The 26,641-nt window shown below is 51.5% G+C and overlaps 1 protein-coding gene across 1 annotated transcript; it reads right to left on the reverse strand.

The window, feature by feature from the left end:
- Positions 1-14,347: 14,347 nt before the first annotated feature.
- Positions 14,348-15,602, reverse strand: CYSLTR1 (cysteinyl leukotriene receptor 1). Its single transcript, XM_009991975.2, has one exon. It carries the CDS (start codon positions 15,599-15,601, stop codon positions 14,564-14,566), a length of 1,038 nt encoding a protein of 345 aa, XP_009990277.1. The 5' UTR covers position 15,602; the 3' UTR covers positions 14,348-14,563.
- Between the last annotated feature and the right edge of the window lie 11,039 nt (positions 15,603-26,641).

Below are 26,641 nucleotides of genomic sequence, written 5' to 3' on the forward strand. Positions count from 1 at the left end.
CAAGTGATACCATCAGAGACGCTGGGTTATACCAGCACTCTGCTCCGTGCTCTGTGTGGTTTTGTCCACTATGTTGTTAAAAAAAAAAAAAAAAAAAAAGCCATTTTAAGTGAAGAAATTAAACCAAGTCTGGAGGTTTTCTGTTGAGTCCAGTAACATTCGCAGCACTTTCTGCCCTGTCAGTGGGCACGGTGGTTTATGTTCCTGGTACAACTGGAACGGTGGTAATCTTATAGAAAAAAGAGAGAGGTGTCTTATGAAGAAAGAAGACAAATTCTTGTCTTCAGGATGGGCAGGCCAGGATGGGTTGGTAGAAGAGTTTGACAGGTGATGGAGATGCAGATGGACACCACGTTTTGCTGCCTGCGCTTCTTTCTCCGAGCAGGACCTAGAACCCCTCCATGGTTCCTCTCCCAGTGATCCCACTGCCCCAGCCCAGAGACCCCTTGCACGGCAGTTCCCGTGTAAAATCCCACGTGAACTCACTGAATATACTGGATCCACAATGCTGTTGGTGCAAAGAAACTCTACAGGCACAAACCGAAAGGTCTCCGTGCCCCACCACAAACATCCCTGGTCTCTGCGCCGGCTGCCGGGGGCTGCCTGGGAATACGGGCGGAGGGTGGTGGGGAGCAGCCAAAGGCAGCGTGGCTCCTCCTGCAGCTCGATGCAGGCTGCCCATCAGCTGCGGCGAACTCATCGCACTCCAGCAGCTTTTGAAACGAGGGGGAAAAGCGGCTGGAAGGGCCTCCGGAGCCCGGGAGGTGCCTGTTACTTTGCAAGAGTTGGGAGCGTTGGGCTGCCTGGCCGTCTCCATCCCAGCGACTGCCTGGCCGTCTCCATCCCAGTGATGGATGCTTACATTTAGCAGCAGCTCCGACTCCGTGCTGAACGCGGCCCCTGTAATTAACACATTAACATCTGCTCTTTGCTGAGCCGTGGGAGCCCTGGGGGAAAGTGCTGTTTCTCCAAGGACTGGTGGTGCCCAGTGCTGGTGGCTCTGCAGAGCTTTGGAGAAGCTTGTGCAAGGGCTGGAGCTGCTTGGCCTTCTGGTCCAGGGGGATGTGGCACCCTCCAGCTCTCCTTTACCATCTGGCTGGCTGCCACAGCCCAAGGACCACCTGAGCACCAACACTTTCCTCACCTGAAAGCCTGGAGCAGGGCGGGCATCGCTCACTTCTCTTGGCCCCAGCTTAGAGCTGCTGCTCTTCTGCAGCACTGCCACAGGAGGAGATGCTGTGGGACACCTGCCTGCTCTCTCCTACATGCCTTTACCACCTTCTGCAAAGTCTTTCTGCTCAGTTCCTCCTCAATTTATTCAGCAAGGGCCCAGATAGGAATCAAATATCTTGATTCAGTCTAATTCCAAACACTGGCTGTGTTTACTCGTAAATTGATAACCCTTCCCCCAAGCCAAGACAGCAAACAAAAAAAACCCAAACAAACCAACAACCAAAACCAAACAGGCTGATGGACTCCATGCTGCAACAAAGTGCTTGGGAGAGGCAGGCCCAAGCAGATGCCAGGGGAAGCACACGCAGCGTGGCACCGTACCTTCTGCTCCAGAGCAAAAGCGTACAGCTGATGGAAATGGTGGTCTCCTTGCAAACAGCTTCTCCTTGCAGGAGGGAGCCCATCCTGGCCTCGCTCCTTGGTGCTGCAGCATCCTCAGAGCACCCAGGAGATTCGTTGGGTGTTTTGGGGGTGGGAAGGCTCCGGCTCTGAGGAGCTGGAGCAGTCGCTGCTCCCAGGGTAGATACAGGGGCTGAGCTGGTGGCAGTGCCAGCGGAGCAGTCGGGTCCACTTGCTTGGCCTGACATGAGCAAAGTCATAGCTCTAGCTACTCCAAGTAGCTGGATCCTCAGAAATGCTCAAAACAACCATAATTCAAACATGTTGAAGCTGGAGGATGCTCGTCCTCGCTCCAGCGAGGCAAGGAGGAAGCCAAAATGAGTTCACCACTGGCTCTTATAAACTAGACTGAAAAAGTTTAAGAAAACATCATTGACATGCTTTACTGTTGCTTTGCAGGAAGATAAAATTTGCAAGATGCCAAAGCACCAGAGTCCTGTGTTTTTATCCCAAAGCCAGGGAATTGGGCTGGGCTGGGCAGCAGCTCGTTTCCTGCTGCAGGAAACTCAGCTGCAAAGGGTCTTCAGAGAGGGAGAGCGAAGCCTCAGAGCCAATTTCTGAAGAACAGAGAGGAGAGGAGGACAAAAAGGAAAGCAAGCAAGCAGAATAAATCTGAATTGTAACAAAATTATAGTCTGTATTGTAATTTCCACATTTGGAATTGATTTTTTTCCATCAGACAAAAGGCTGAGACTTTAGTTGTTGAAATACTGGTCTCTTTTCAACTTGTTCTAAATGCCATATCTGGACGAGCTGCAGGTGAACCATCAGCCAGAAAGGCCTGATGCCATCTGAAAATATTTTGTGTCCAGCGTAACGCGATGCTCTTCCCTTTGTTGCTTTGTTTTCTCTCCTGCCGTGCCCGCCGTGCGCGTTTCCTGCCTTCCATCAGGTGACGCAGGTTCACTCATTTTTCTGGCTGCTTCCCATTTTTTAACTTCCCTCCTCCCTTCACGTTTAGAGAGTAAAACCCATCTCCCCCATGGCATCGCGTTAGCACTGAAGTTTCGACTTAACTTCGTCGGCAAAGAGTTTGACTTGCAGCCCCTAAGCTGCGGGTGCTGGGAGCGATGGAAGCTGCAGCACCTTCCTGGGAAGCGGCTCGCCTGCGATCCCCCACTCTCTGCTAACGTGGCTTTTCAATTGTTTCACTCTATTTCTCCATTGTCTTTCTTCAGAGCACTATTTCTTCCCTATCTGGCATTTTCTTCGCTGTCCCCAGACAACCTCATTTACTTGCTCTCTCCTACAATAACCCCATTCCTCATTATTGTTTCCATTCCCTTTTTTTTTGGTTGTTGTTTTTTTTTTTTTTTTTTTTTTCACTTGCTGGTGGCCTGGCAGCCCCTGCTCTGGGTTGGGGGTTCCTCTTCCAGCTGCAGCACTGGGCAGACCCTGTGGAGCTGGAGCATCGTCTCCTTCACGTCGGATGGGTGTCCGCACCGCCGCGGAGGAGGCTCGCTGTACCCTCCCATGGGCGTTTTGTATCTGCTTTGCAGGAGCATACATAACCTATCAAAGTGCAGAGCAGTGATGAATCAGGTCTTGGAGGCAAATAAGAAGCAGCCACATGGCATGAAGCATTTGGGAGCACTTCAGGCTAAAAAGGGAAAAAAAAAACCCAAAACAAACAAAAAGCAAACAGAAAAAGATGCAGCCGTGAAGAATACAAATATTGGCTTCTCGAGGAAACCTCCACATTGTATCCATTATTGCAATCTACTTATTTGTTCAGGGCTAATGGTCTCCATTTTGAGATTGTCATGGATCTTGTTTCCCGTCCTCGGGGAGCAGACAAGAAGGTCTAAGCAGCAATATTCTGCGTGGGGTCTCCGCGTAAGGAGTCTTCCTCTGCTGTCTGGCTGACAGAATGGGCTGCTGGCTGTGAGAACCTGCTATTAAAATGAATAAGGACCCTTTTGTGCATGAGAAAGCAGGAAAAAAAAAAATTGGCCTCTTCCCACCTTCCTCATCTTCTGTCACTGTGAAAAAAAACCCTCTGCACTGCCCTCCTCACCACAGCTATTGTGAGTGCCCGCAGCAGAGGCTGCTGGCAGAGGGGAGGTTTTACAGAGCATCCCCGAAAGCTCCTCTGCCGAAACGCGGAGCACCTGCTTTGCCCAGTTTCCTGCAAACACCTGGGATTGCCGTGGAGCTCGTCTCTGACACTCTGGCAGTGAACTTTTCCATCATCTGCCAGAAAAGCAGAAGGAAAGGAGTGAAACATAAGCGGCGTATCCAGCAGTTACTGCTACGGGTGTGCCCTGAAGCTCCTTTGTGCTTGGAGCCCGCTGGGCAATGCCTGGGGTCATCATCACCATCTTGCTGGTGGTGAGCTCAGGATGGATGTTTCAGCTGGCAAAAGCTGGCTGGGCGCTGCCCGGCGCTCCGGCATCGGTCACTGCCCCACTTCTCCATTTATACACTGGGAATAACAGTTACTCCCGGCTTAACAGGGAAGTTAAGTTCATTAGAGGTTGCTCCTTCGCTGTGATAATGGGGGTGAGATCAGCACAGCAGTGATGGAGGACAGATTTCTGTTCTTGCTGTACGAGAGGGCTGATCAGCTCCTCTCTGCCAGGAACTGATGTGACACCCCTGAGCCAGACGCTCCTCGGCTACAGAGAGGGGGGAGTCAGCCAGACCCCGCCGAGGAGCATCGCCCCGGCCGCCGCGCGGCGCCCGAGGTCCCATGTCCTGGCTGGTGCAAACAGCAGGCTACGTTACACCCCGCAGATCCCAACGTTTCCCTTTGCATCCCGCTCACGGCTCGTCCCACGTGGCGCTGGGTGCAGCAGCATCGCGCCCCGGGACACGCGGGGAGGAGGAGAGCTGAGAGCAGGTTCCCGGTCACGGCACAGCTGAACTGCCGTGGCGTTAGCAATAAAAAGTTGGGAATGAGCCTCGTTGCTCTTGAGTGTTTCAAACGGAGCGGAGGGAAAGCCTGCAGAACTGAAAGAGTGGAACCCGTGAACTGGGAGGGACACCTGGGAGCAGAAACCCCAGAAACTCCTACACGTGCGTCCTCAGTGTCTGTTCCAGCTGTTCCTCTAACACCAAAAAACACAGAGCACATATTTGAGAGAACTGCAGGGCTCTCGTTGCATAAAAACGTGAAGCAATCTGCTTTTCACTTCCCCTCTTTGCAGTTACTTCAGCCTTTCCCCCCCAGCCCGCGCCGGCGGCCGGCGGCGTGTCCTGCACCAGGCTGCCCGTTTGTCACCGTGGCACTCAGCGAGGCTGGCTAACCCCCCGTCTCATTTAAGGTTACGTGGCCAAGGCTTGAAAATCCTCTTCCTGACGGACAAAACACCATTGGTGCCTCTCTGGAGGAACCCGTGGACGGACCCCGATCCCGTGTGTCTTGGGAAAGGGGGAGAGAAAATGTCCTGGTGACACTGGGGGTGTCTGCTCTCCACCTGCAGTGCAGCCGCCTTTTCAGCACTGTCCTTCCATAAGTAGGTTGGTCTTTAGATATAGGATATAGCAAACCCAAGCATAAAAGCCAGGAGTATTTAAATACAGATCCCTGTGTCCAGAAGGAGCCCGAGCTGTGTTTATGCAAGTTGGGATAGCAAAGGCGATGCTGTTCTGCGGTGTTTCTGTGCTGAACAAAAAAGCCCCCTGAAGCAGAACATAAAATAAAAAGAAAGGAACAGATCTCCTGATCTACTATTTCCTCAAATGGCCCCAAATCTCTTCCCTCTCCCACCAACCCTGGGAGAGCAGCAGGGATGGTTTGTATTGGCATAATCTTTGTAATTTGGATAAAGAGCTGGTAAATGGTAAAGATTTCGTTTTTCTAGGGACACCGGGGGTTGAAGCATTTCCATATTTTTTGTGTCATTGAATTAAACTGGAGATTCAAACTTCAACGGTTGGGCTTCTCTGGTCTGAATTCTTGAATAATTCTCAAAATTAAATTTTCATTATCACTATTCTTGGGATTTTTTGGGGGGGAGTGGGGTGGAGGAGGAGTTGAACAGCTTCCTTGTTTGCTGCCCAAAGGGTTCTGCAGCCAGACAAAGCAGGCGAGATGATACCTGGAGCAAAATCAAGAGGTTCCTTGTAAATGGTGTGGCCACCACTCGGATGTTTTGCTCCTTTCTGCCTGCCTTGATGCAGGAGGACTGTCACAGAGAAAGCTTTTCCAGCTTTCATGGCTCATACCCTGTATTTCTACTATTTTTTTCATTCCCTTGCAACTACCAGTTAACTCTCACCACTTCCTTCTAACGAAGAAGAGTCACTTTACCGACACAACGTGCCCTCCAGGAGGGTGAAGTTAACCGGTCCCTCTTGCTACAGCGATGCTTGTTGGAGCCCAGTTGTTTTAGAGGAACATCCAGTAGAAATAAACAGGGAAAAATCAAACTACATAACCCGTGGAGGAGGTCACGAGCTCGGGCAGCCCTGGCTGGGAGCTGGGGAGGCTGGTGAGATCAGTGCCTACGTGTTTGTGTAAACTCGGTGTAATATTGAACGGTTGCAAGGAGCTGCTGTTATTTCATTAGAAGAATTTCTCACCGTGGGGGAGAATTACTGTACTTAGATATTTAACCCAGCGGATGCCACAGCTGAATCATTGGTGCCACTTTCTCTGGCTGTCGATGCTCCTGCCCGGCACTGACCTGCTCCAGCATCCTCTGCCGTGGACCGGTGGGCTCAGATGCTCCAGGGACTTTTCCTGACCCTTGGAACAACCCCAGAGTGTAATGATTGGTTTTAGTTTTAATTGCAGTGAAAGCAAACTCTACCATCAGCTCGGTATCAGCAGTGCCGTTCGGATTTGAACGGGCTCCCGGTAGATCACGAGATAAAAGTACCCAGGATCTCAAGATGTGCAGAACTGGCCCCGAGGGCTTTGGCAACCGTTTCTCAGTGCCTCTGTTTTATTAGTTCCCATCCCCGAGGCCTGTTTTTCCTACCACAGGATATGATTAACCCTGACTGGAGTCATCGCGCTGCGTCCTGAAGCAGAAAATCCACCTGAATTCAGCACGCTGCCCCTGCCCGCCTCAAGCACAGTGTGGGACCGAGCAGACCTCGTCCACGGCTCGTGGGTCTTCTCCAGGGCAGGTCTCACTGCTCCCGGGGGCTGGATGGCACATGCAGAGCCGTGCTGGTCTCCTTTGCCCAGGTAGGGAGCAGGGTGCTGGCCCAGGGTCCGCCTGGAGCTGGGGACCACGAGCCCTCCTGCACAGGGCAAGGATGCTGCTCTCGGTTTGTAGGGAAGCTCCAGCGATGCTCTTCCCACCGGAGCACCTGGAAAAGGGGCTCGGAGGAACACAAACCAGCTCTGAAGTCCTGCGAACCTCTGGCATAGTGAGTCAGGGTGATGAAGGACATGGAGGCGCGTGGGAGGAGATGCTGCTGCCGGGAGGCAGGGGCTCAAGGCCAGTTATGGGGAACTTCTCATTCCATTTGCCTTGAAAAAGAGTGGTGAAAGGGCACTGCAGCGTTTTTCAGCCCTCGGCACCGCAGCAGGCTTCCTGCCGTGAGTGACGTGGAAGGAAAACAGGGCAGAAAGTGGGGACCGTCTCATTTCAGATGGTCGCTCCGAGAGGAAGTAAAGCCCCGTCTGACTCCCGGGGCAGATGCAATTCTTCACCAGAGCCAGGCCACACGCTTGCCTTTGGCAATAATTGCTTGCCAAAGCGAGCGGCTCTGGAGTCAGCCCCCCCAGCACGGGCTTCCTGGACGAAATATCTGCAGGAACCTCCTGCCTTGTGCTGAGAGCGATCCCCGAAACACTTACGCAGGGCAGTCCTGCAAGGCATTACCTGGGAGTTTTGGTGGGGCCACGTGGAGCCTTGCTGGAGTTAAACTCAAGCAGAGCATCAGGGAGACGTGCTCCTCAAAAGTGAAAGGGATTGCGATGGGCTGAACCGAAAACAACTGTGTTTAGTCTTCAACATCCCTAGCAGAGACATGCAGCGGCGTTCCTGGAAGCAGAGTTTTATTAATGACCAAAATAGGGTCGTTTTGCTACCTCCTCCCCTTTATCCCCTGCCTCAAACCCAGTGAACATCCATCTGGAATATATTTATTGAACTAACAAAGAGTCCTCGCTTTGCTCCGGGAGCAGCCTGCCTTCCTCTGAAGCGTAAGAAGCCGCATTGACAGGAGAGAAACGGGCACATTTCACCCTCAAGTGAAGCCTGCAAATACTCCGAATATTTGTTTGTACGTGTGGCCACTCACAGAGCTGAAAGTAATAGTTTGGGACAAGTAGGGTTGAGTTCCCGATCTTGCCGACCCGCGTGCCGGGAGATGGGATTCGTAACCCCGAGCAGCAAGCCAGGCTGCTCATCCCTCAGGTTTGCTTTCCATAGCATTTCTAAGACATTTTGTTGCTTGCGCTGCTGGTATTTTAAAATCTGATGTACTTTCCTTCATTTTTGCTGCTCATTTTTTCCCCCTAGTAATCAGGTCATACCCTCCACTGCCATACGTGAAGGATAAAGAGCCCAGTGTTCTGCCTCCTGCCATATGGAAGAAGTCCCTCTTCTAATGTCAGACCGCAGTGGAAATGGGAAAAAAAAAACCAAAACCTTGCTAAATTAGGATTCAGTGTGAGAATTAGCTCCTGCGTAGGGAACTGCAGCCTCTGGGTGCACAGACCCCTATTGCAGCTGGTGGGGGGGGGGATTCAGGCAGTGGGAGCTGCCCCGTGGGCTGCACCGACACCTGGCACTGAGCCCCTCCAGCCCCAAAATAGGTGCCCAGGCTCCCATGGATAGTGGGGGCAGAAAGCACCTTGCCCAGAGCAGGAAATCCTCTTTATTGCCAGCACTTGGGGTTTATTGCTTGTTAAATGGAAGGGTTGCTTGCTTCTCCCATCCTGCAAGCGTTTTCTGTGAAGACACTTCGCACAGAATAAGGGTGGTTACATCCTATGGGTAGTTTCTGAATTTCCCAGCCTGTGGCATTGGAATTTGGCCCTGTAGCAGGCAAAAACGGTGTGGAGTTAATCAACCCAAATGACAACTTGCTATAGTATCACAAGTGTCGAAAAAGGAAATATTTTCACAGCTTGAGGGGAAAAAAAAAGATCACTGAAGGCTCGTAAACAATTTCTTGAGTATTCGAAATACATCTTCAGCTTCTGTGATCTGCAGTGTGTTCAAGCATATTCATGCATGTGGGGAAGCTCCCCCAAAACTCAACGTTTCCAGAAGCAACCAGCGATCCTGATGGATGGGGTTTGGGGACACAAAGTCTAAGAGAAGTCAGAAAGTGCCCTTCTCCCCGCAGTCAGGGTCAGACGGTTTTACCGTGGCTCGAGAAGAACACGAGCAGCTGCTGCGAAGCGGTGCAGAGCGGTCAAGGCCAGGATTTGTTGGAAACCAAGATCTGTGGTGTTCTCTTGGAAACAGAAAGATTGTTTTATTTTTGCAAACTGAGCTCTAAGTCTGTGGTTAGCTGCTGGCAGCAGGTGGCTGCTTTGGACCCTCTCTGAAAACGAGCACAAATAAAAAACACGTTTTAGCTTGCTATGAAGACAAAACAGAGCCCAGCGCCCGTATGGTTCTCCCTGCTTGCACAGAAGTTTATCCTGAAACCCGTCCTCCAAGAGGTTACGGGTGGAGGGTGGTGTCTGTCTGGGAGACACCGTGTCCCGGGCATCTGCCAGACCAGGATTTCTTGTTTGTTAAGGGAAACTCTCTGCCTCGGTTTCCCACTAAGGAATCTGAACATTATCCGCTGTGCTGGAATCCCCCACAACCGAAAGTGATGACTGCCTTGATCAACATATGATGCAGATTTTTCTCTCTTGTATTTAAATGTTTCATCCATGCTCTGAGAAGCTGGTGGTGCCTGTTCAACCCACTGGGAAAAGACCCTGATCCCCCCATTTTTTAAAAACCAGAAACCGCAGTATCTCTGGTGTATTCTCACACGTATGGTTTGTGCACTCAAACCAGGAGAGGAGAACAAGGAGGTGGTGCCTCCTCGCAGCCTCAGCCCTGCAGGTTGTGTGCCCAGCAGGAGAAGGACATGGAGCTGCTGGAGCAGGTCCAGAGGAGGCCACGAAGATGATGCGAGGGCTGGAGCACCTCTGCTATGGAGACAGGCTGAGAGAGTTGGGGCTGTTCAGCCTGGAGAAGAGAAGGCTCCGGGGTGATCTTATTGCAGCCTTCCAGTACCTAAAGGGGCTACAGGAAAGCTGGAAAGGGGCTTTTTACAAGGGTGTGTAGTGACAGGACACGGGCCAATGGATTTAAACTGAAAGAGGGGAGATTTAGATTGGATACAAGAAAAAAATTTTTCCCTCTGAGGGTGGTGAGGCACTGGCCCAAGTTGCCCAGAGAAGCTGTAGCTGCCCCATCCCTGGAAGTGTTCAAGGCCAGGTTGGATGAGGCTTTGGGCAACCTGGTGTAGTGGAGGGTGTCCCTGCCCATGGCAGGGGGGTTGGAACTGGATGATCTTTGAGGCCCCTTCCAACCCAAACCCTTCTGTGACTCCATGATGTTACATGCTATATGTGATACATGCTATAGGCTTCAGCAGAGATGGGTGTTTTCCACCCCTCCGTATGGCAGCGAGCACTCTGCCCCGGCAAGGGCTGCTGGAGGCAGCGGGCACGGGCTGACGTGAAGCGTCCCTGGGTCTCTGCCTAGTGAGACATCACACCCTGAACACTGCTCAGGGCATGCAGCAACTCTGCAGTCACGAAACCCAGCAGTGAGAAGTGTAGGTTAAAGCATTTTTTTTTTTTTCTTTTTACAGTAAATATAATATTAATCAGTTCATACTGTAGCATGTAGCATACACTTACCACGCTGTCTGAGCCCCACGTGTAATTTAAGACAGTTCTAATGCACACACACTAGCTCTACGTAGACTTTCTCAGTTTGCACTCTCGGTTTGCTTTGGGGAAAAAAAAAGTGTATTTCTAGTTGTGGAGGTTGCAGAGTGAAGCTCCTGGTTGCACCCTACAGGCACTGAGTGGCACAGAGATGTGAAACAACATTGAGGCCATGATTTGGAAGACTTGGTTGAAGGTTTCTGAGTGCTTAGGACTGGCAACACGTCCACAGCGAGCGACAGCCAGAAACAACACTGCAGTTGGTTGGGAGTGTTGACGATGCTCCAGTCGTTTTTCCATCTTTGAGCAAACAGAAGGGAGACCGCGTTACGGGTACGAACGCCGCTACCTCATTCACCTGCAGAATTAGTGCCATTTGCCAAATCCCAAGGGAGAGGCTGGCACAAGGCATCACCTGTTCTCCAGCACCAACAGACACCTGCCAGTTCCTCCCCTCCTGGGTTGGGATGTTCCTGGCCAGCACATGCTGTGTTGGCCCCGAGGGACTCCTCGGAGCGAAGGGAACCGCTTGTTTTCTTTTGGTAGGAGACACGCGAGACTGTCTTACCACCGTGCACCAAGCAGATGGCACAGTGGGGAAGCTCATGCCAGGTGCTGTTTTTTTCTGGAGCTATACTGGCTTTTATCAGAAATAACCTTCCCAGACGATCGAAGGCCAAAGTGATGGGTTTTCTGCCGTGACGTGGTGACGCCAAAGGGCTGCAGCTACTATCACCTTCTAGCAAAAGCTTTGCAGGTCTGAACTCGGTGCTGGGACAGCCACTCAGTGGAGAAACAGCATCTTCTAGGCGAGGTGGACGGTGCCGTTGGAGCCCGGGGCAGCAGGACGGACCCTGCTCGCCATCGGTGCCGAGGCCGTGTCCCTGCGTGGGGACCAGTGGCCATGTGGGGACAGGTGCTGCTGGGTCCCCTTCCGCAGCCTGAGCATCCCTCCAGGAAAACAGGATGGAGGCAGAGAGGTAAAATCTAAAGATTATGAAATAAAATACAGGCAGGGGTGGGAGGGGGAGAACAGAGCATCATCGACACCGGGGGAAACAGGACGATGTTACAGGTGAGGGGCTGAGACTGGACTATCTGAAAAAGAAAGAAGAAATCTCGTTGGGGAACAGGCAGTTGCTCCAGGAACAACTCAGCACTAGGGGACACCACTGTACCATAAATCGCAGCGTATGCAGCAGAAAAACGTCCAGTTTCACCACCTCACTTTCCTTTTATAGGCATTTCTGACGCCGATGCTGTACATCACTTCAGCCCTCCTCCCAACTCGTCATTTTTACAGCCCATACAGACGCCACGATTTCCAACTCACCTCATGGCAGTAACGGGTCCTGTTTCTCGGCACACATTTCTCTCCAGGTCCCTCTTCCTGAGCAAAACCTCCTCAGCAGTTGCTGCTGGGGTGGCACTTTTCTGTGTGCCACAGGGCAAAGACCCAAGCAGGGGACAACTGCTCTCACCTGGAGCTGAGTTGCTGCTGAGCCGATGGCAAAGCTCCCTCCTCACCAGTACAGACTGGAGTTTTATAGCTAAGCAACACAGTGCAGATCCTGCACGTATCTATAAGTAGAGAGTATCATTCTTGGCAGACTTTTCCACGCAGGAACCCCTGTGTGATACGCAACCACACAGGACACCCCAAATACATTGTCCCCACCAAAAGCATCGCTCCCCTCCAAGTGCCTTCTGAGCATTTTCTATCTGTAAATACAGATTTATTGAGGTCCCAGCTGCTGCCCGTTGGGGTGCTCCACCTCTGCAAGACCTACCAAGACCCCTGCTGCCATCAGAAGTGGTTTGGCTCCAACAGGTCCCCGCTCCAGCAGCCCCAGACAGCACCCTGAGCCCAGGGACGTTGGGCTACAGCAAAGGCCGGTTTGGCTGGACCAAACTCCAGCTCCAAGAGACTGGGCCAGCGATTCCCCCAACATCGCAGCCTGCTCCAGGTGCTGCCCTCAGCAACTTCTGTGCTGCTTTGACTAAGTTTTTGATATCATTATAAATTATTATTATGTGAATACTATGCTCTAGTGCTGTCTGTAGACAAAAATGTATTGTAGGGAAGAAGAACCTGGACGCAGAGACTTTAAAATAAAGACACAGAAAATGGTAATTGGTAAAAATCTAACTTGCGACATTTTAATTTAAGTTTTTGGCAATCTATTTTTAAATAGCCTTTCTTATTGCACAAAAACACACTGCCATTTCTCTTGCCGTAACCAGTGTCTCATTAAAAAAAAAGGTACAATAAAAATGCTTTGCAACACAGATATACACACACACATATATATAGCTTCACTGTACAATATTTTAGAATTTGGGAATGTGCTTATTACCTCTACATACTCTGAAACTCAGTTTTCCATGATGATTTCTATTTACAGTTGCACAAAGCCTCGTGCTTTGAGACACAGCTATGACACTTGGTGCCAACCCTTGGAAAGAAGTTTTAGCCAAGTCTCCTCTGGCACAGTTACACCCCTAAACTAGAAGCCCTGCCCTCCTCTGGGTTTCGGGGAACTGCACCGCCCCGCTGCACGAGCAGCTCTCAGCCCTCTTCCACTATACAGATCCTCAACATTTTCATAAAGGGGTTTCAGATCCCTAAATTGTTCTGCAGGTGAATTTGCTTTAAGTGCCTTGTGCCGACCTGGGGCAAGGCAGACTGTGGTGTAAACAGTGAACTCACCCTCTCCTGCGTACCTGTAAAGGTAATTTCTCAAGCAGACCCCTGCCCCCAAGCCAAACGCCTTTTGCTCACAAAACCAGACTTGCTATTCATTTATCAACTGCTTTTCCAATTAAGAGTCTAAATCCTACAAGAATTCCTATTTCTGTCTTCATGTGTCACACATCTCGGGCTGGGCTTCGCTCCAGCAAAAGGCTGGCACTGCTACTTTTCCCTGGCTTCACTGGAAAAGCATAGGAATGTTTCCTTCTGTCCAAGACTTGCAAGTTTTTCTTTACACAAGAAACACAGCCTAATCCGGTTTTTCATCATACTGTACTCAAAATAAAGATTCTCTTTCAAGATCTGACTCACATTAAAGATCAGATTCACTTTAAAGATTCACTAAAGATCAGACTCTTGATCTCCAGATCTTGCTGGAGACTTTTCCAAGGGCCTTGGGTTGCCTCTTCTCTGCAAGGTGTGAGCAAGGGGAACACTCTTCAACAAGATCAAACATCACATAGAGCTATTTTTGAAAAGGACTGCTGCATTAATTTTTAAAAAAACCTTGGTCAATAGTTCAGAAGCAGAGGCCTGATCCTGCACTGGATCACCCAGAGCTCTGCTTTTCGGTAAATCCTCCTGAAGGACTGGATGGATAATCCAGATCCTGCAGCCATCACTTACAGGACCAGCCCCACTGAAATAAGTTTCAAACACGCGTGAGGATACTGCAATTTTAAAACTGCTCCCACAGACGAGGCTCTTCTAGAAGTTCAAAAAGGTTGGCAGACCTGCTGCCCACGAGAGCGTGTCCCAAGAGCTGCTCGTTTGGGGTGGGAGAGGGGCTCAAGGCCAAGTTCCTGGATTTGCAGCTCCAGTGTTGCACCAGCCCTGCGAGTTGAGTCGCACGCACGTGATCGGGTTGAGAACTGCGATGCAAAGCCGAAGCAGCTGGGAGCAGGGCAGGAATCATCTTGGCCCCTGTTGTGTAAATAACGTAGCAGTTGTTTGAAGATGCAAGGAAAACTCTGCCCTCTTGATTTGTCAGTAGAAACGTTGTGTTTACATTTCCCACTGACTCGGAGAATGAACACGCTTTGTAGAGCTGTGAAATGAAGCGAACGCCCAAATACTGGCTTTGAAGAGTTTGTTTACTTGAGTTTATCATCAGATCAGCAGTTTTCTGGTGCTGGCGGTGGCTCCTCCATGCTAAGTGGCTGTGCATGTCCAAGCAGTGCTCCTGGGGAAGGGGCTGGCCATCCCCGGCGCCAGCGGTACCACCGAGTAGCGTAAATCAGGGACCGTACGTTGTTATTATTACATACCTAATTGTGACAAAGGCTTGCAAGCCTCCATTATGTCTTCTGGAAGAGTTCTGAGATCTCTGTTGCCCATCTGAGATCTTAGAGGAAGGTCTAGCCCCCTTATGAAGAGGCCACAGTTGACTTTCCATTCTCCCTATGGCTTTCTCCAAAGGGTTCCTCATCTTTCTCTTTCACGGAGAACTTTTTCCTGAAGGCTTGCGTTAAGCTGGAGGAAGAAGCCTTCCTAAACGTGGTAAGCCTCTTCCGAAAGTTGCCTCCTGAGAAGAAATAGAGAAGTGGGTCAAAGCAGCAGTTGGCAGCTGCCAAGGGGAGCGTCATCACGACAGATTTCTGCAGGTATATGGCGTCCTCGCAGCTGGCGTTCTTCAGCCGCAGCACGTGGAGGTGGACCGTGCGCAGAACGTGGTACGGGGTGAAGCTGACCAGGAAGGTGGCCGTCACGATGATGATCATCCAGACCGCCTTCTTGCGGTTAGCCTGGTTCTTCTTCAAAGAATTTTTCAGTAAGGTCCTTATGATCATGCTGTAGCAGATAGTTATGATAATAAAGGGAAAAATGAAACCCACAAATAGGGCAATAAAATCCAGGATCACCACTAGATTTGTCTTCTGAGAGTCTTCTGGGGGTTCGAAGCACTTGGTCTTGTTGCCATATTGGTACGTCCCGTTTCGCAGAAAGGGAGCGCTTGTCAGGGTGACAAAAATCCAGATGCCGATGCAGACAAATTTAGCCTTCTTCTCCATTACCAAATTGATGTTCCGGACTGGAAAAACGATGGCCACGCAACGGAAGAAGCTCATTGCAGTCATGAAAAAAATGCTGCAATACAGGTTGACGTACAACGCGTACGAACTGATCCTGCACAGGAAGTCACTGAAGAACCAGTTGCCTTTGTGGACGTAGTAGATGACGCGCAGGGGCAGGGTGCACACGCAGAGGAAGTCGGACACGGCGAGGTTCAGCATGTACACCTGGAAGGCTGTCTTCTGCTGGTACGTTTTTATGAGGACGTAGAGCACAACGCCGTTGCCGACGAAGCCCATGATGCTGATCATGGAGTAGAGCGTGGAGTAGACGCGGTTTCGGAAGTCGTCGATGGAGTGATGGCACGACAGGTTATCGAACTGCGCCGTCATGTTGCCTGGCCAAGGCACCGGTTCCACCTGGTGATGAGCGTCAGGCCTAAGGATGAAAAACTCAGGTGAGCTATGTAAAGCAGCACAAGAAAATAAAATGCCATTACTAAATAGGAGGAAGAAAACCCATCATCTCTCTCGTACAGGAGAGAACAGCAAGGGATCTGCGCAGATCCGTGTTATTGTAACTATCCACTACAGCCACCTTTAACGTGGTACCAACAACTGGTGACATGAAGATGACAGTCACATTTTCACAAGTCCTCAGTACTGGCAGCATCCTTCTTCCACTGAATCACCAAAAAGCTCTAACTCCTCACAAACTAAGGTGGCTGCTCATCAAAACAACAGAGAGGAATAACGCAGGTGGCCATAGCACTGTGCAATTCAAAATAAAAAGATCAGATCTGGACCCTGCTGGCTGTTTTGTCCTGCCTCTCCACTTGGCCTGGCCAACGCTGCCGCCCTGTGCTCCCCTCCATGCCTGCCTGCGGACGGACAGGTTGCTGCAGGAGAACGGCCACAAGAAAGTTTCTGAAACAGTAAAAGAAATCTGTTAAAAAAAAAAATTAAAAAACCCCCAAATCCTTTGCTCAGAAGGTGGAAGACTATTCCAAGCCAGGGGCTGCCCAGTGCATGACCAGATGTTTATCAGCTCCCCAAGTTCTGCATTGCTCACAGGTAGCACCATTTTTTAAGCTTGCTGTACTAATAAATACATGTAATTACTTTGGAACAGCCATCGCCTATCGTATCTGACAAACGGGAAGCGTCGCTGTAGCGGAGGATGCTGCGGGGCTCCGGTTTCCCCGGCGCTGCCCAGGCAGAGATGCTGCTGCAACACCCGGCAGGTGGAGCAGGAAGCTGCAGGGAGGCTCATGTCACGGAGGACAAACCTCTTGGTCTGGAGGCATCTGCCCTGTCAAGGTAACTCCCTAGCAAAGGGTTTCTTCTTGGGTTTGCTTTTGTACGTTGCTCTGATTTACACTGGGGGTCTCCAGAGCAGTCAGACCCTACAGCCAGGGAGGGTTTTCGGATCCGCTCAGCCAGTCTTTCATGAAATTTTATTTTTCCTTTTGGTCTTCATTTGAGTGCAGTGAGACAGGACGCTCTTAATTTGCGTTGTCCTAAAGTAAAGCAAGAGAAAAATATGCATTTACATATTTTTCCCATTCATTTCCAATTTCCAGTGGTTCAGACACAGAATCTCACTTGCAGTGTGAGACCACGTAAAACCCCGATGATCAGAACCGCAGGATACACCCAGGCTGAAATAACAGGACTGGAACAAAAACAATGATGAAAGCAACAGCTGGGACAAGAGCAACTGAGAACCCACACTATGTATGTGCTCCAAACTGGTGTTAAATGGCTCACATTTTCATCCATGAAAATAGCCTGGCAGCATTAGAGCAGAAGGATTCCCCCAGTCTCTCTCCTGGATACAGTGGGAATTTAGAACCACGCTGAGATGCTCGAGACTTTGAAGTTTCAGTCAAGCTTCAGCTTTTTGGGAGTCTGCGCTCTTACAACACCCCTGTGGTTATCTGCGACGCACAAAATACATTACAGCTCAACAGATGCCAGCGAGGTGGCAAAACCTAACAAGAGAGGGGCTTTCCCCCCCCCCCCCCCCCTTGGGCTATTTGTGGACACAAGACAGGGGTGTGCGAACCACCAACGGTGCGGCTGCACAAAGGTCTTTGGCCAGAAGAGGCAGCCAAGACCCAACACGACTCTGCTTGGCTCTGTCAGAAGCCGTAGATCAGAACATTGTCCATCACTTATGGTTCACCTCAGCTTACGTAGACAAAGCTTATCTAGCGATGCCCATGGCAAATAAACCTGTTAATTGGAAAGAGCAGCCGCATCCTCTCCCTGGCCCGCATGTGCCGCCTCTCGGCAGCCTGGTTCTGGTGCTGGCAGGACCCAGACCTCAGCCCTGACTTGGATGAGTCCAGGTTGCTTGCAATGGAAAGCTCAGAGTGGGTCTGAACCCCCGAGACTTCCCTGGCAGCCTCTCACGGCTCCAGCTGCCCTTCCTCCGTGAGGACCAGCCAGCAACGCGGAGCTGCCACCCCGGTGGCACGGTGCTGAGGACACTGAGCCCTGGTCCCCTGGAAGATGCTGAGAGATCTGGCCCTCAGCCTTCACCACCGGCATCCTCACTTGCCTGAGGTCTTCACTTCAGACTTGAGGTCCAAGTTATACAAAGTGCAACACTCCAATAACATTTGAAAATCTCCAAGATAGGGCTAAAATTAAGTTTGCGGTAACATTGGTCTGAGCTTAACCAATTGCTTAGGAGTGGCAGGTGGTGCAATATTCTCTGAAAAAAGCTGCCTGATCCCCATTCCTTGTTTTTATCTCTCAAGATAAGAGGCTCATCACCTGTGTTGGATTACTACCACCACTCTTCTTGCTGGGTTAGTGCCCTGCTGAGCAAAACCCCGCCGTGCCACGCACTGTATGAACACATTGAGATTAGCGGCTCAATTATCTCACAAAAACTCAGAGAGATAAAATCTTTGTACTTACCAAGGCATCGTATATCAGTTCTTTCTGAGACATTAAACAAAAAAAAACCCCCACACAACCAAGATGGTAGAAATTAGGAGGCTGGAATGATCTCTTTTGCACATTGAGGCTTTATTCATCTGCCCGAAGCTCCAGGAGGTTACCATCAGAATGAAGAAGGAGCAGAAAACGGGACACACCAGGCTGCGAGGTGAACCCAGTGGATAAACAAAGATGTTTTGCCTAAAACCAGTAATGTGCTGTAACACTCAGAGAAGGGAAGAGGCTGCAGATGGAGAAAGGCATAGGAGCACTGGGGGAGCTGGGAGACAGGTTCTGCTCAGCAGCACGTTTTGGGTCAGGGTCCCGTGTGCCTTTGGACAGCACTAGCCCTGTACCTTCCTGCCACTGCACAGTTCTCTGCCCTTCTGCCAGTTTAGCTACGATGCCCAAGAGATAACCACGAGATATTGGTAAATGTCTCAGCCCACCATTTGCTCATTAGATAAACTGCCTTATTTAATCTCTGTGCCTATTTGTGCACGCTTTGTGAGCAGTACCAAGCTGGATTATAAACTTTTTACTTCCTTTGGGGATTAAAGTTCAGTCTTTCAGCTGCTGTCCTTAAAGACATCAGCAGGGAGTGAACGAGGTATTTGTCTGAAAGAGAGCTGAGACCTGTTATCTCTCATATTTCTAAACATAATTTAAAACATCTTTTGTAACCAAAAGGAAAACTGATGATTGCAATAGTGAAGCAGACTACTAAAGGGTAAGAGAGCTCCACACCTAAAAATATATCTGTAAAAACCAAAAAAAAACCCCACAAAACACCATTTCCTAGCTGAAGCTTTAGACCAGATGTGCATCCTGAATTAAAGGCGAGTATCACTTCTGCTGCTTTTTATTTATACAGTCGTGGTTCACTCAACCATTTATTTACGTGCTGGTGAATTCGGCTCGTTAGGAATGTACACAAGGGAGCGGGGGCAGTGCTGGCCAGCTGAGAAAAAGCATCCCCGAACTAAGCAACCCCCGAACCGACTGTTATTCCCCGCGCCTCACGCAGCACAGCTGGATTTACAATCAGCCGCAAGTAGATGATAATAAATCTCATTGCACAAGCAAAAAGCATTCCAGCAAAGACAGTACCGATTGTTTCAAACCCAACTTGAAGCATCCCCGGTCCCGAGGGACGCTCCGAGCACCGGCCGGGCTGAGCTTAACGTCGGGTGCAAAAGGCGCAGGAGCTGCCCCAAAACACGGACCGCGCTTCCCAAACGGGACCCCCCCCCCCGGCTCGGGCGTCGACAGAGGCACAGCACGAATAACAGATGCTAATTAACGGCGCAGCTCGTTAGCACGAAACGCTACACCCGAGCTCCGCGGGTATTCAGCCCGGGCTGCAAACCGCCCCCCCCCGCGGGGCTCCCCGCCGCCGGGGAGCCCCGTCCCGACCCCCGACGAGCCCCGACGCGGACTCACCGGACCGAGACGGGCGCGGAGCTGTGGGCGGGCCGCCCCTCCGCCGCCCTTAAACCGGGGCGCGCCGCTCCCAGCCCCGCCCCCGGCCCGCCCCCGGCCCGGCCCCACCGGGACCCCCCGCCCCGGGACCCCCGCCCGCCCCCTCCCTGCCCCGCGGGGCGAACCGGCTGCTTTTCGTTCGCTACCGGCCGCTGCAGAGCTGCCGCCGCCTCCGCGGGGACACGGGGAGACCCTTTGGGGGGTGGGTTTGTCTCTGGGGGGGCCTCCAAGGGGAACCTGCTGCAGCGTCTGAGCCAGCCCTGCCGGGGAACTCGCCGGGACCGGCCTCTGGCCCCATCTGCATCCCTGGTCCCCGAGACCCGCGTGAGGCTGGTGTCCCCCCCCACAGCCTTGTCCCCAGGCTGCCGGTGTCCCCAGACGGCGCCTTTTCGGTGAGCAGATGTCGTGAGCAGTGACCCCAGGAGCTGAAAAGGAACCCGCATCACTGCAGCCACCGCTTGGCCAAATTTTCAGCTGTTTTGGCTGCCCCAGCTCCGTTTCGATGGCCGGTTTTGGAGCTTCTGTAGATCTACGTGCTCTCTAGGTGGGCAAGGACAGGCTGGCTGCGTGGTCCACCCAGGTGGGATCCAAAGCAGTGGAGAACACAACTGGGAAAGAGCAGTAGTGGGTGGGGGTAAGTGGAAAAGGGGCAACATCAGCAGCGGGACAGGAAGGTGCCCCAGTAAAACCCTGGTGTGTTTGGCTACTTACTCTGCACTGAGGATGGAGGCAGATCTTTTCAGCTCATGGCAAGTCAGCTACTGAAAGATCCCCCCCCACGTGCTGCTGACAGATCCAAACCTTGGAGCTCATGCACAAACGTGCTCTGGGCTGACTTCTAGTTGCACTGCACCAAAGTAGGCACCAAAAGAGATTTTTCCTGCACTCGGGCAAACTTTGCCCCCGCGCTCTCCTGGAAGCAGTGGCATCGCCCTGCTTTCTGCGGAATCGGCGTTCCCAAAGGTACGGCCGGGGAGATCTTGACCATTGACACCAGCAGAGCTCTTTGGGTTGTCCCCTCAGAACGGGATGGTCACGTAGAGACGCTGCGGTGGCCAAGGAATAGCTCTGATGCTCATCTGGGACCCAGAAAGGTGATTTCCTTCCATGTGATCCCAACCAACCTCTGGTAGTAACTCCAGTATTAAGCTTTAGCTTCTCATGGGAAATGACAATATTGAGTAAATGCACTTCCTCAGAATTAAGAATTAACTACCAAAATGACAGGCACAAACCAAAAATATAGTAACCAAGAAATCCTGTAAATGCTGCTCTCTGCTCCCGGGACGGACGTCTATCCACGTCCTCCTATTCCCATGGCACCTCTGTGACAGGAAGGTCATGTCAGGCAACACTCCCCCAGCCTGTCCGTGTCCTCTGTGAGGGTCCCCAAGGCTGCTCCTGTCCGCAGCCCGTTCCCTGCTCGGCAGGACATCCCATGCTCGCATTTCGGAGTGCTCAGGGTGGGAAGGGCACATTCCTGCTACAGGGCTTGCTCTCCCCAGCCTGGCACAGGTGGCACCCCTTCACAGCGTAAGGACTCGTGGCTCTTTCCAGAGAGAAGGGGTCAGCGTGAGCATCACTCATGATGGTCTTCCAGCTCTTTGGTTTCTTGTAGGCTGCTTCTGCATCAGTTCTGGTACAACAGTGGGTAAAAACGTTTTAAGAACCCCTACAGATGGTTGGGCAATGACGTCTGGGCTCCGAGGCTTCCCAAACCCTCCTTGTCTCATTAACAGGGAGCAGATCCCAGGTCAGTGTTGGCTGGGTGAGCACCAGAGCCTTGGCCTGGGGCAGGGAACAGGGCAGCAAGTGCAACCCAGGGGCGTGTGGTTTCAAAGGGCCGAGCGTGGCCCCGTGCCGGTGCCAAGGTGGGGAGATGGCATCCAGGCACTGTGCGGGGAGAGCTGGAAGGGTGCAGAGCCGAGCAGCCCCTGGGGGAAAGCTGCTGGAGAGCATCAATGACACATTTTGCCCCCTTGAACCTTTCAAATAAATGGTTTAGAATGAAATATGTGCCACCATGTCAACACACTCATCGTCGCTCTCTAGGAATGAACCACAAATAAGATCAACAGTACAGCGGAGTCTGCTCTCGTGGGAGGTGGGTGGATGATGGTCTCTTTGGAGACTGTTATGGCAGGTTCTGCCTGGGCTGCACGGTTTTGGTTTTCTACTTGTGTGTTTTATTTAAGTGTCACCACACTCAGCCACTGCAAGCTGCTATTCACCATGTTCTCATTCTCCCTTCTTCACTGTTTGACAGTGTGGAGGGAAAGCAGAGGAACGGCTGTATCATAGGATCACGGGGTAATTTAGGTTGGAGGGGACCTCAGGAGACCTCTAGTCCAACCTCCTGCTCAAACCAGGCCAGGTCTGGTTGCTCAGAGCTTTATCCCACCTGATCTTTAAGGCTTTCAAGGATGGAGGTCCAAGGGTCTCCGAGACCGGGCGACCCATTGCACCACCTATGCTGTGATCCAGTTCTGTAGTTTGCTTTAGTTGTGGTGCACATTTTGGTATTACTCCATTCTGCCATTCCTTCTGCTTTTTCTGGTACTTTTTTTTTTGCCATTCCTTCTGCTTTTGCTGCTCAGTTTTGTTATTCCTTCTCCTTTTTTTTTTTTTTTTTTTGCTCTTCCTTCTTCTTTTCTTTTCTGTCCTTTACTCTCAACAACAGGAAGATTTCTAGTTGCAAGATCAGTCTGAGGTTGGTGCGGGATGAAGGGAAAGCTGTTGCTGCTCCAGATGTGCCAGCAGAAGAGCCAGAGTTCTGGTGTGGGAAGGGTTTCCTCACCGGACTCCTAAGAGAAGGCCAAACTTCTCTGACACAACGGGGCCAAGAAGACACATGGTGTTTGGTGGGGACCAGGCACGATAACCAGGAGCAGGACTGGGTCACTCACTGAATGTGTTGACACTGTGAGTAGCTGGATGAAACCTTTTGTCCTCTGGGATGGGTGGCTGGAGGGTGGCCAACCCTGACACCTCCCCACTCCGGGGAAAGGCTGGATCAATGGCATGCAGAGCCGGTGCCCTAAGAGAGGACAAAGCAGACCTCTGCGAGTGACCGTCCCTAGGGATGGGTGGCATTGCTTGGTGGGACAGGCCACCCAGTTTGCGCAGGGGAAGATCTTCAGGCCAGCCAGTGCTGAGTGCTGCATGGAAGTGCCATCAGTGTGGTGTCCCTCGCACACCACACAAGGTCACCTCCTCGTTCTTCTTCCCCTGCTTGGTTTGTTAGAGCCTTCCTGTAAGCTGGAGGCCAAACTGAGCAAACATGTCATGGGGGCAGACAATTCAAAGCCTCAGAAAGATGATGCAGGGTAGGTTAGACAAGGAATTAGGAGGGGGTCATGCAAAGGACAGAAGAGATGCCAACATGAACATGCATGTATAAAGGCCAGGTGTGGACAGAGGAGATACCCAGAGGAGGTAAGGGGAGGACTCCCCAGAGTAGCCCCTGGATGGGTTGCCAGAGAAGCAGGTGTGAAGAAGACCCTCACAAAGTGATCCTCATCAGGTCTGGAGAACAAGGTTAGACATCACCTCTCACGAGCGGTCAGGCTTGCAGAATTAGCCCAGGCAGGACTTTGGGGATGGAGAAGCTTTAGGAAGACCAGGTTCTCCAGCATGAGAACCTGTTGCTGGAGGCTGAGGATGGGTCAGCAGAAGAGAGACTGGGGTCTATAGTGTGGGTGTGCTGTGGTGACAGTGTGGGGAGCGATTAAGAGAAGGTGGCAGGATCAAGGGTGGTTTTGTCTAGAGCAGCAGCTCAGAGCACACCGTGTCCTGAGGGCAGAGATCCTGCTTGGACTCGGGAGATCAAAGACACTAGGGCTGGAGAAAAGGTGAGAAACTAAATTCAGAGGAACCTAAAGCAGTGGAGGACGAGGGGGGAGCAGCAGTCAGAAAGAAAACCACAGGAGGCGAGACCGTGCAAAACCACACAAGGCAGTGACAGAGTCTGAAAGAGAGGGAAACCCCTAAAAACTCGTGTGATGGGGGGGGATGAAGGCTAGAAATGAGAGAGAAAGAGGAAAGGAAGGGTTGTGGGGTGTGTTGGGAGAGGGATGGAGGTCAGCAGGGAAGGAGGGCTGCGCTCCAGGATTTGGGGCTGGGCGAGGGCAGCGGTAAGCTGTCATTTCACTTCTCACGTGGCGTAAAGTGATTGCTTTGCTCTCCTGTCCTGCGACATCACTAAAAGTCTGGGCTAACGAAGTGACAATTTGAATCCCAGGTATGCTGGGGAGCCAGCCCCGTCCTGGAAGGGGTCATTCAGCTCATTAACACGACACAGCCATGCACGCCGAGGGGAAGAACCAGCCAGCGGGACGCAGACTCTGCTCCGGGAGTTTCGGAGCACGTCAGACAGCGCGGTGACACGGCAGATGTTCACAGCCACCTTGATGATGCTCATTGCTGGCACTTCCCGTGTGTCAGCAGATCTCTGTGCCAGCAGTGACTGCCCCGGAGGTGTCAGCTCTTTCGGTGTTTCACCAGAGGACTTTGCCTAGATAAGACACCTTTTGCCCCTGGGAAAGATTTCTACTGCTATAAAGGTGATCATTAATTAACAACACAGATTTTAATGGCTTGGTAGACATCTGGAGGTTTGTTCTCTTAGCACTCCGTAAGAGAGATTTGGTGGTTAGAGGCTGTAAATCAGTCTGACTCCCTTTTCACAGGACAATGGGACAAGGCACAATTTAGGGATATGGGCTTTGGAGACCTGCCTGGGACCATCCGAATCTGGAAAAAGCCCAATCATGCTTTAGGGTTAAGGTAATTTGCCACTGAGCACTGACTGACCCTCCATTGCCTTCTCCTCCCAGACCCCGACACCCACAGCTCCAGCCAGACTCCGAGATACTGAGCCCTTCATTAAATGTCATAAACGTCATATCGGTCCAGCACACTGGACCGCTGCTTTCCTCACTGCTGGAGTTTCAGGCAATTTTCTTAAAAGCCTGAAGAGTTTGTGGCCTGAGTGAAAAAGCTCTTCAGCTTTGGCAACTGCTTTCACCCTGTGGCTATTCAAGAAGGGGAAATCAGAAAGACAGCGTTTCCTGATAAAGCAAACATCTCTTTAATGCATTGCTGTTTCTTTCCTCTCCTGGGACTTCCTAAAATAAGTTGTTTCTCTTTGAATCTTGTGTGAAAAGGGTGGTGATCACAACTGCAGCTCAGACTTGCTCAGAGTAGGCTGGACTGCGTGACACTGGGGGAGAACGACCAGTGGCACCGTCATCTGCCAGATGCACTTTCTGTAGAAAAGCAAGACTGTGGTGATGCCCAAAATCAGGGATGGAGACCTGGGCACAGCTCTGCCTGTTCCAACCTTGAGCCAGCCCCAACCTGGAAAGTGCACAGCTGCGGTCCCCGTGCTCTGCTGAGGGAGGACTTGCCAACCCAGGCATGTCCTTCCCTTGACATGGATGAAACAAAGCACATGAGGAAAGAAGGGAGGAAAAAAAAAAAAAGGAGGAATGGGGCACAGAAAGCTTTTGGTGTGGGTTAACGAAGGGAGTGCACTGGTACGGTGGCCCTAGGTGGAGCAGGTACAGGGGGCACTTCCATTTCAAAGGGATGGGAAGGTTGCTGGGAAATGAAAAGTCTGGAGATGTTGTCTGAGTGCGAGAGGAGATGAGAGTCTTTTTATGCAACGATTTCCGTGCCTTGATGCCTGAGAGCCCACAGTCATTCTGAAACACGCGGCTTTTGCTTCGCGCCCACGCGGGAGCAGCTCAGCCAGGGCCGTCCGCTCCATCTCGGCGCGGCGGTGAGCCCGGAGCCAGCCCCTGGCTGGTGAGTCAGTCTGGGTGGCAGAAAGCCACGCCGAGAACCGATGCTATCAGCGGCCGGGCTTGGGGGGGTATGGCTCCCTCCTGCCTCGTCAGGCATGCAAACCCGATGCCTTGTTTAGAACAGTAATTTCTGTTTCTTGCCAAGGATATGCCATCCCTTTTCTGCTCTGCTCTCCCTGGAACGGTTCTTGTGAGAGCCCCCACCCAGCAGGACCTGTTTCTCCAAGGGACCACCCTTTATTGTCACCTAGACCCTGCAGGATGTGTCTCACAAACCCGGCACAGAGACCTTATGTCACAATTCCAGCACTGGACGTGTCTTCCACTTGGGTTTTAGGGACTGGTGTTAGTACAAGTGGCCCATTGCAGCTCCTCCATTCCACTGGTATGAGACCAGCACAGCTCCTCCTTCCCCTGATCTCTGTAGGAGAATGGAGCTGGGGAACTTTCTGAAGAAAACCCCAGCCCGTGTCACCCTCTCAGATCATGAAGCTGTTGATCATACCCTTCTGCAGCTACAACCTTTTTAACCAGCTGCTGTGGAAACGAGGACTGAGAGAAGATGCAAAGCTGGGTGGGATGGCAGAACATCTTCAGCACTATCTTTAGTTAGCATTTTTTGGAATGAAGCACTCGCTCTTCTGGCATGAATGCAATAAATTATTACCAGAAGTGACTGCAAGGACAGCATTTGGACAATCCCATTGCTGTTAGCCTAAACATTTGGAGAATTATGTGTTTATTTCAGAGGCACAACTCTCTCTTCGCAAAAGGAGGTGGTAATGGGGATGGGTGACTAAGCTGGGAAATGACAGAAGACACCAGCCAGGGAACAACGTTGTTTCTGTTTCATCGAAGAAGATGGGGTTCATGTGGTTTCCACTCAAAACACAAACCAAAAGGTGAGATTTTGTGCTGTCTTTTCTGAGAAGTGAAGGAGAGCGTGTGGCCTCCACCGCAGAGGTATGGGTACGAGTACGGGTATGGGTATGCCCAGGGTGCTGCAGCCAAAGTGCTTCATGGTGCCCCTGCAGCTGGGTGTGCTTCCACTCTCCCCCAGACTGACCCACCCTGCCTTCACACCTGGGTTTGGAGGGGTCTTTGAGATGGAGCAGTGAGGGCAGCATCTTCTGCTTGGAGAAATTTCTGGAAGCAGGGCTTTTAGGGACTCTTTAACCTGTTCTGATCTTTT

The sequence above is a fragment of the Tauraco erythrolophus genome, chromosome 13, assembly GCF_009769465.1.
Source record: "Tauraco erythrolophus isolate bTauEry1 chromosome 13, bTauEry1.pri, whole genome shotgun sequence".
Taxonomy (NCBI): Eukaryota; Metazoa; Chordata; class Aves; order Musophagiformes; family Musophagidae; genus Tauraco; species Tauraco erythrolophus.

What these genes read in the sequence shown, in the direction of transcription:
- CYSLTR1 (XM_009991975.2), bottom strand. Translation starts at nt 15,601, where the DNA reads ATGACGGCGCAGTTCGATAACCTGTCGTGCCATCACTCCATCGACGAC.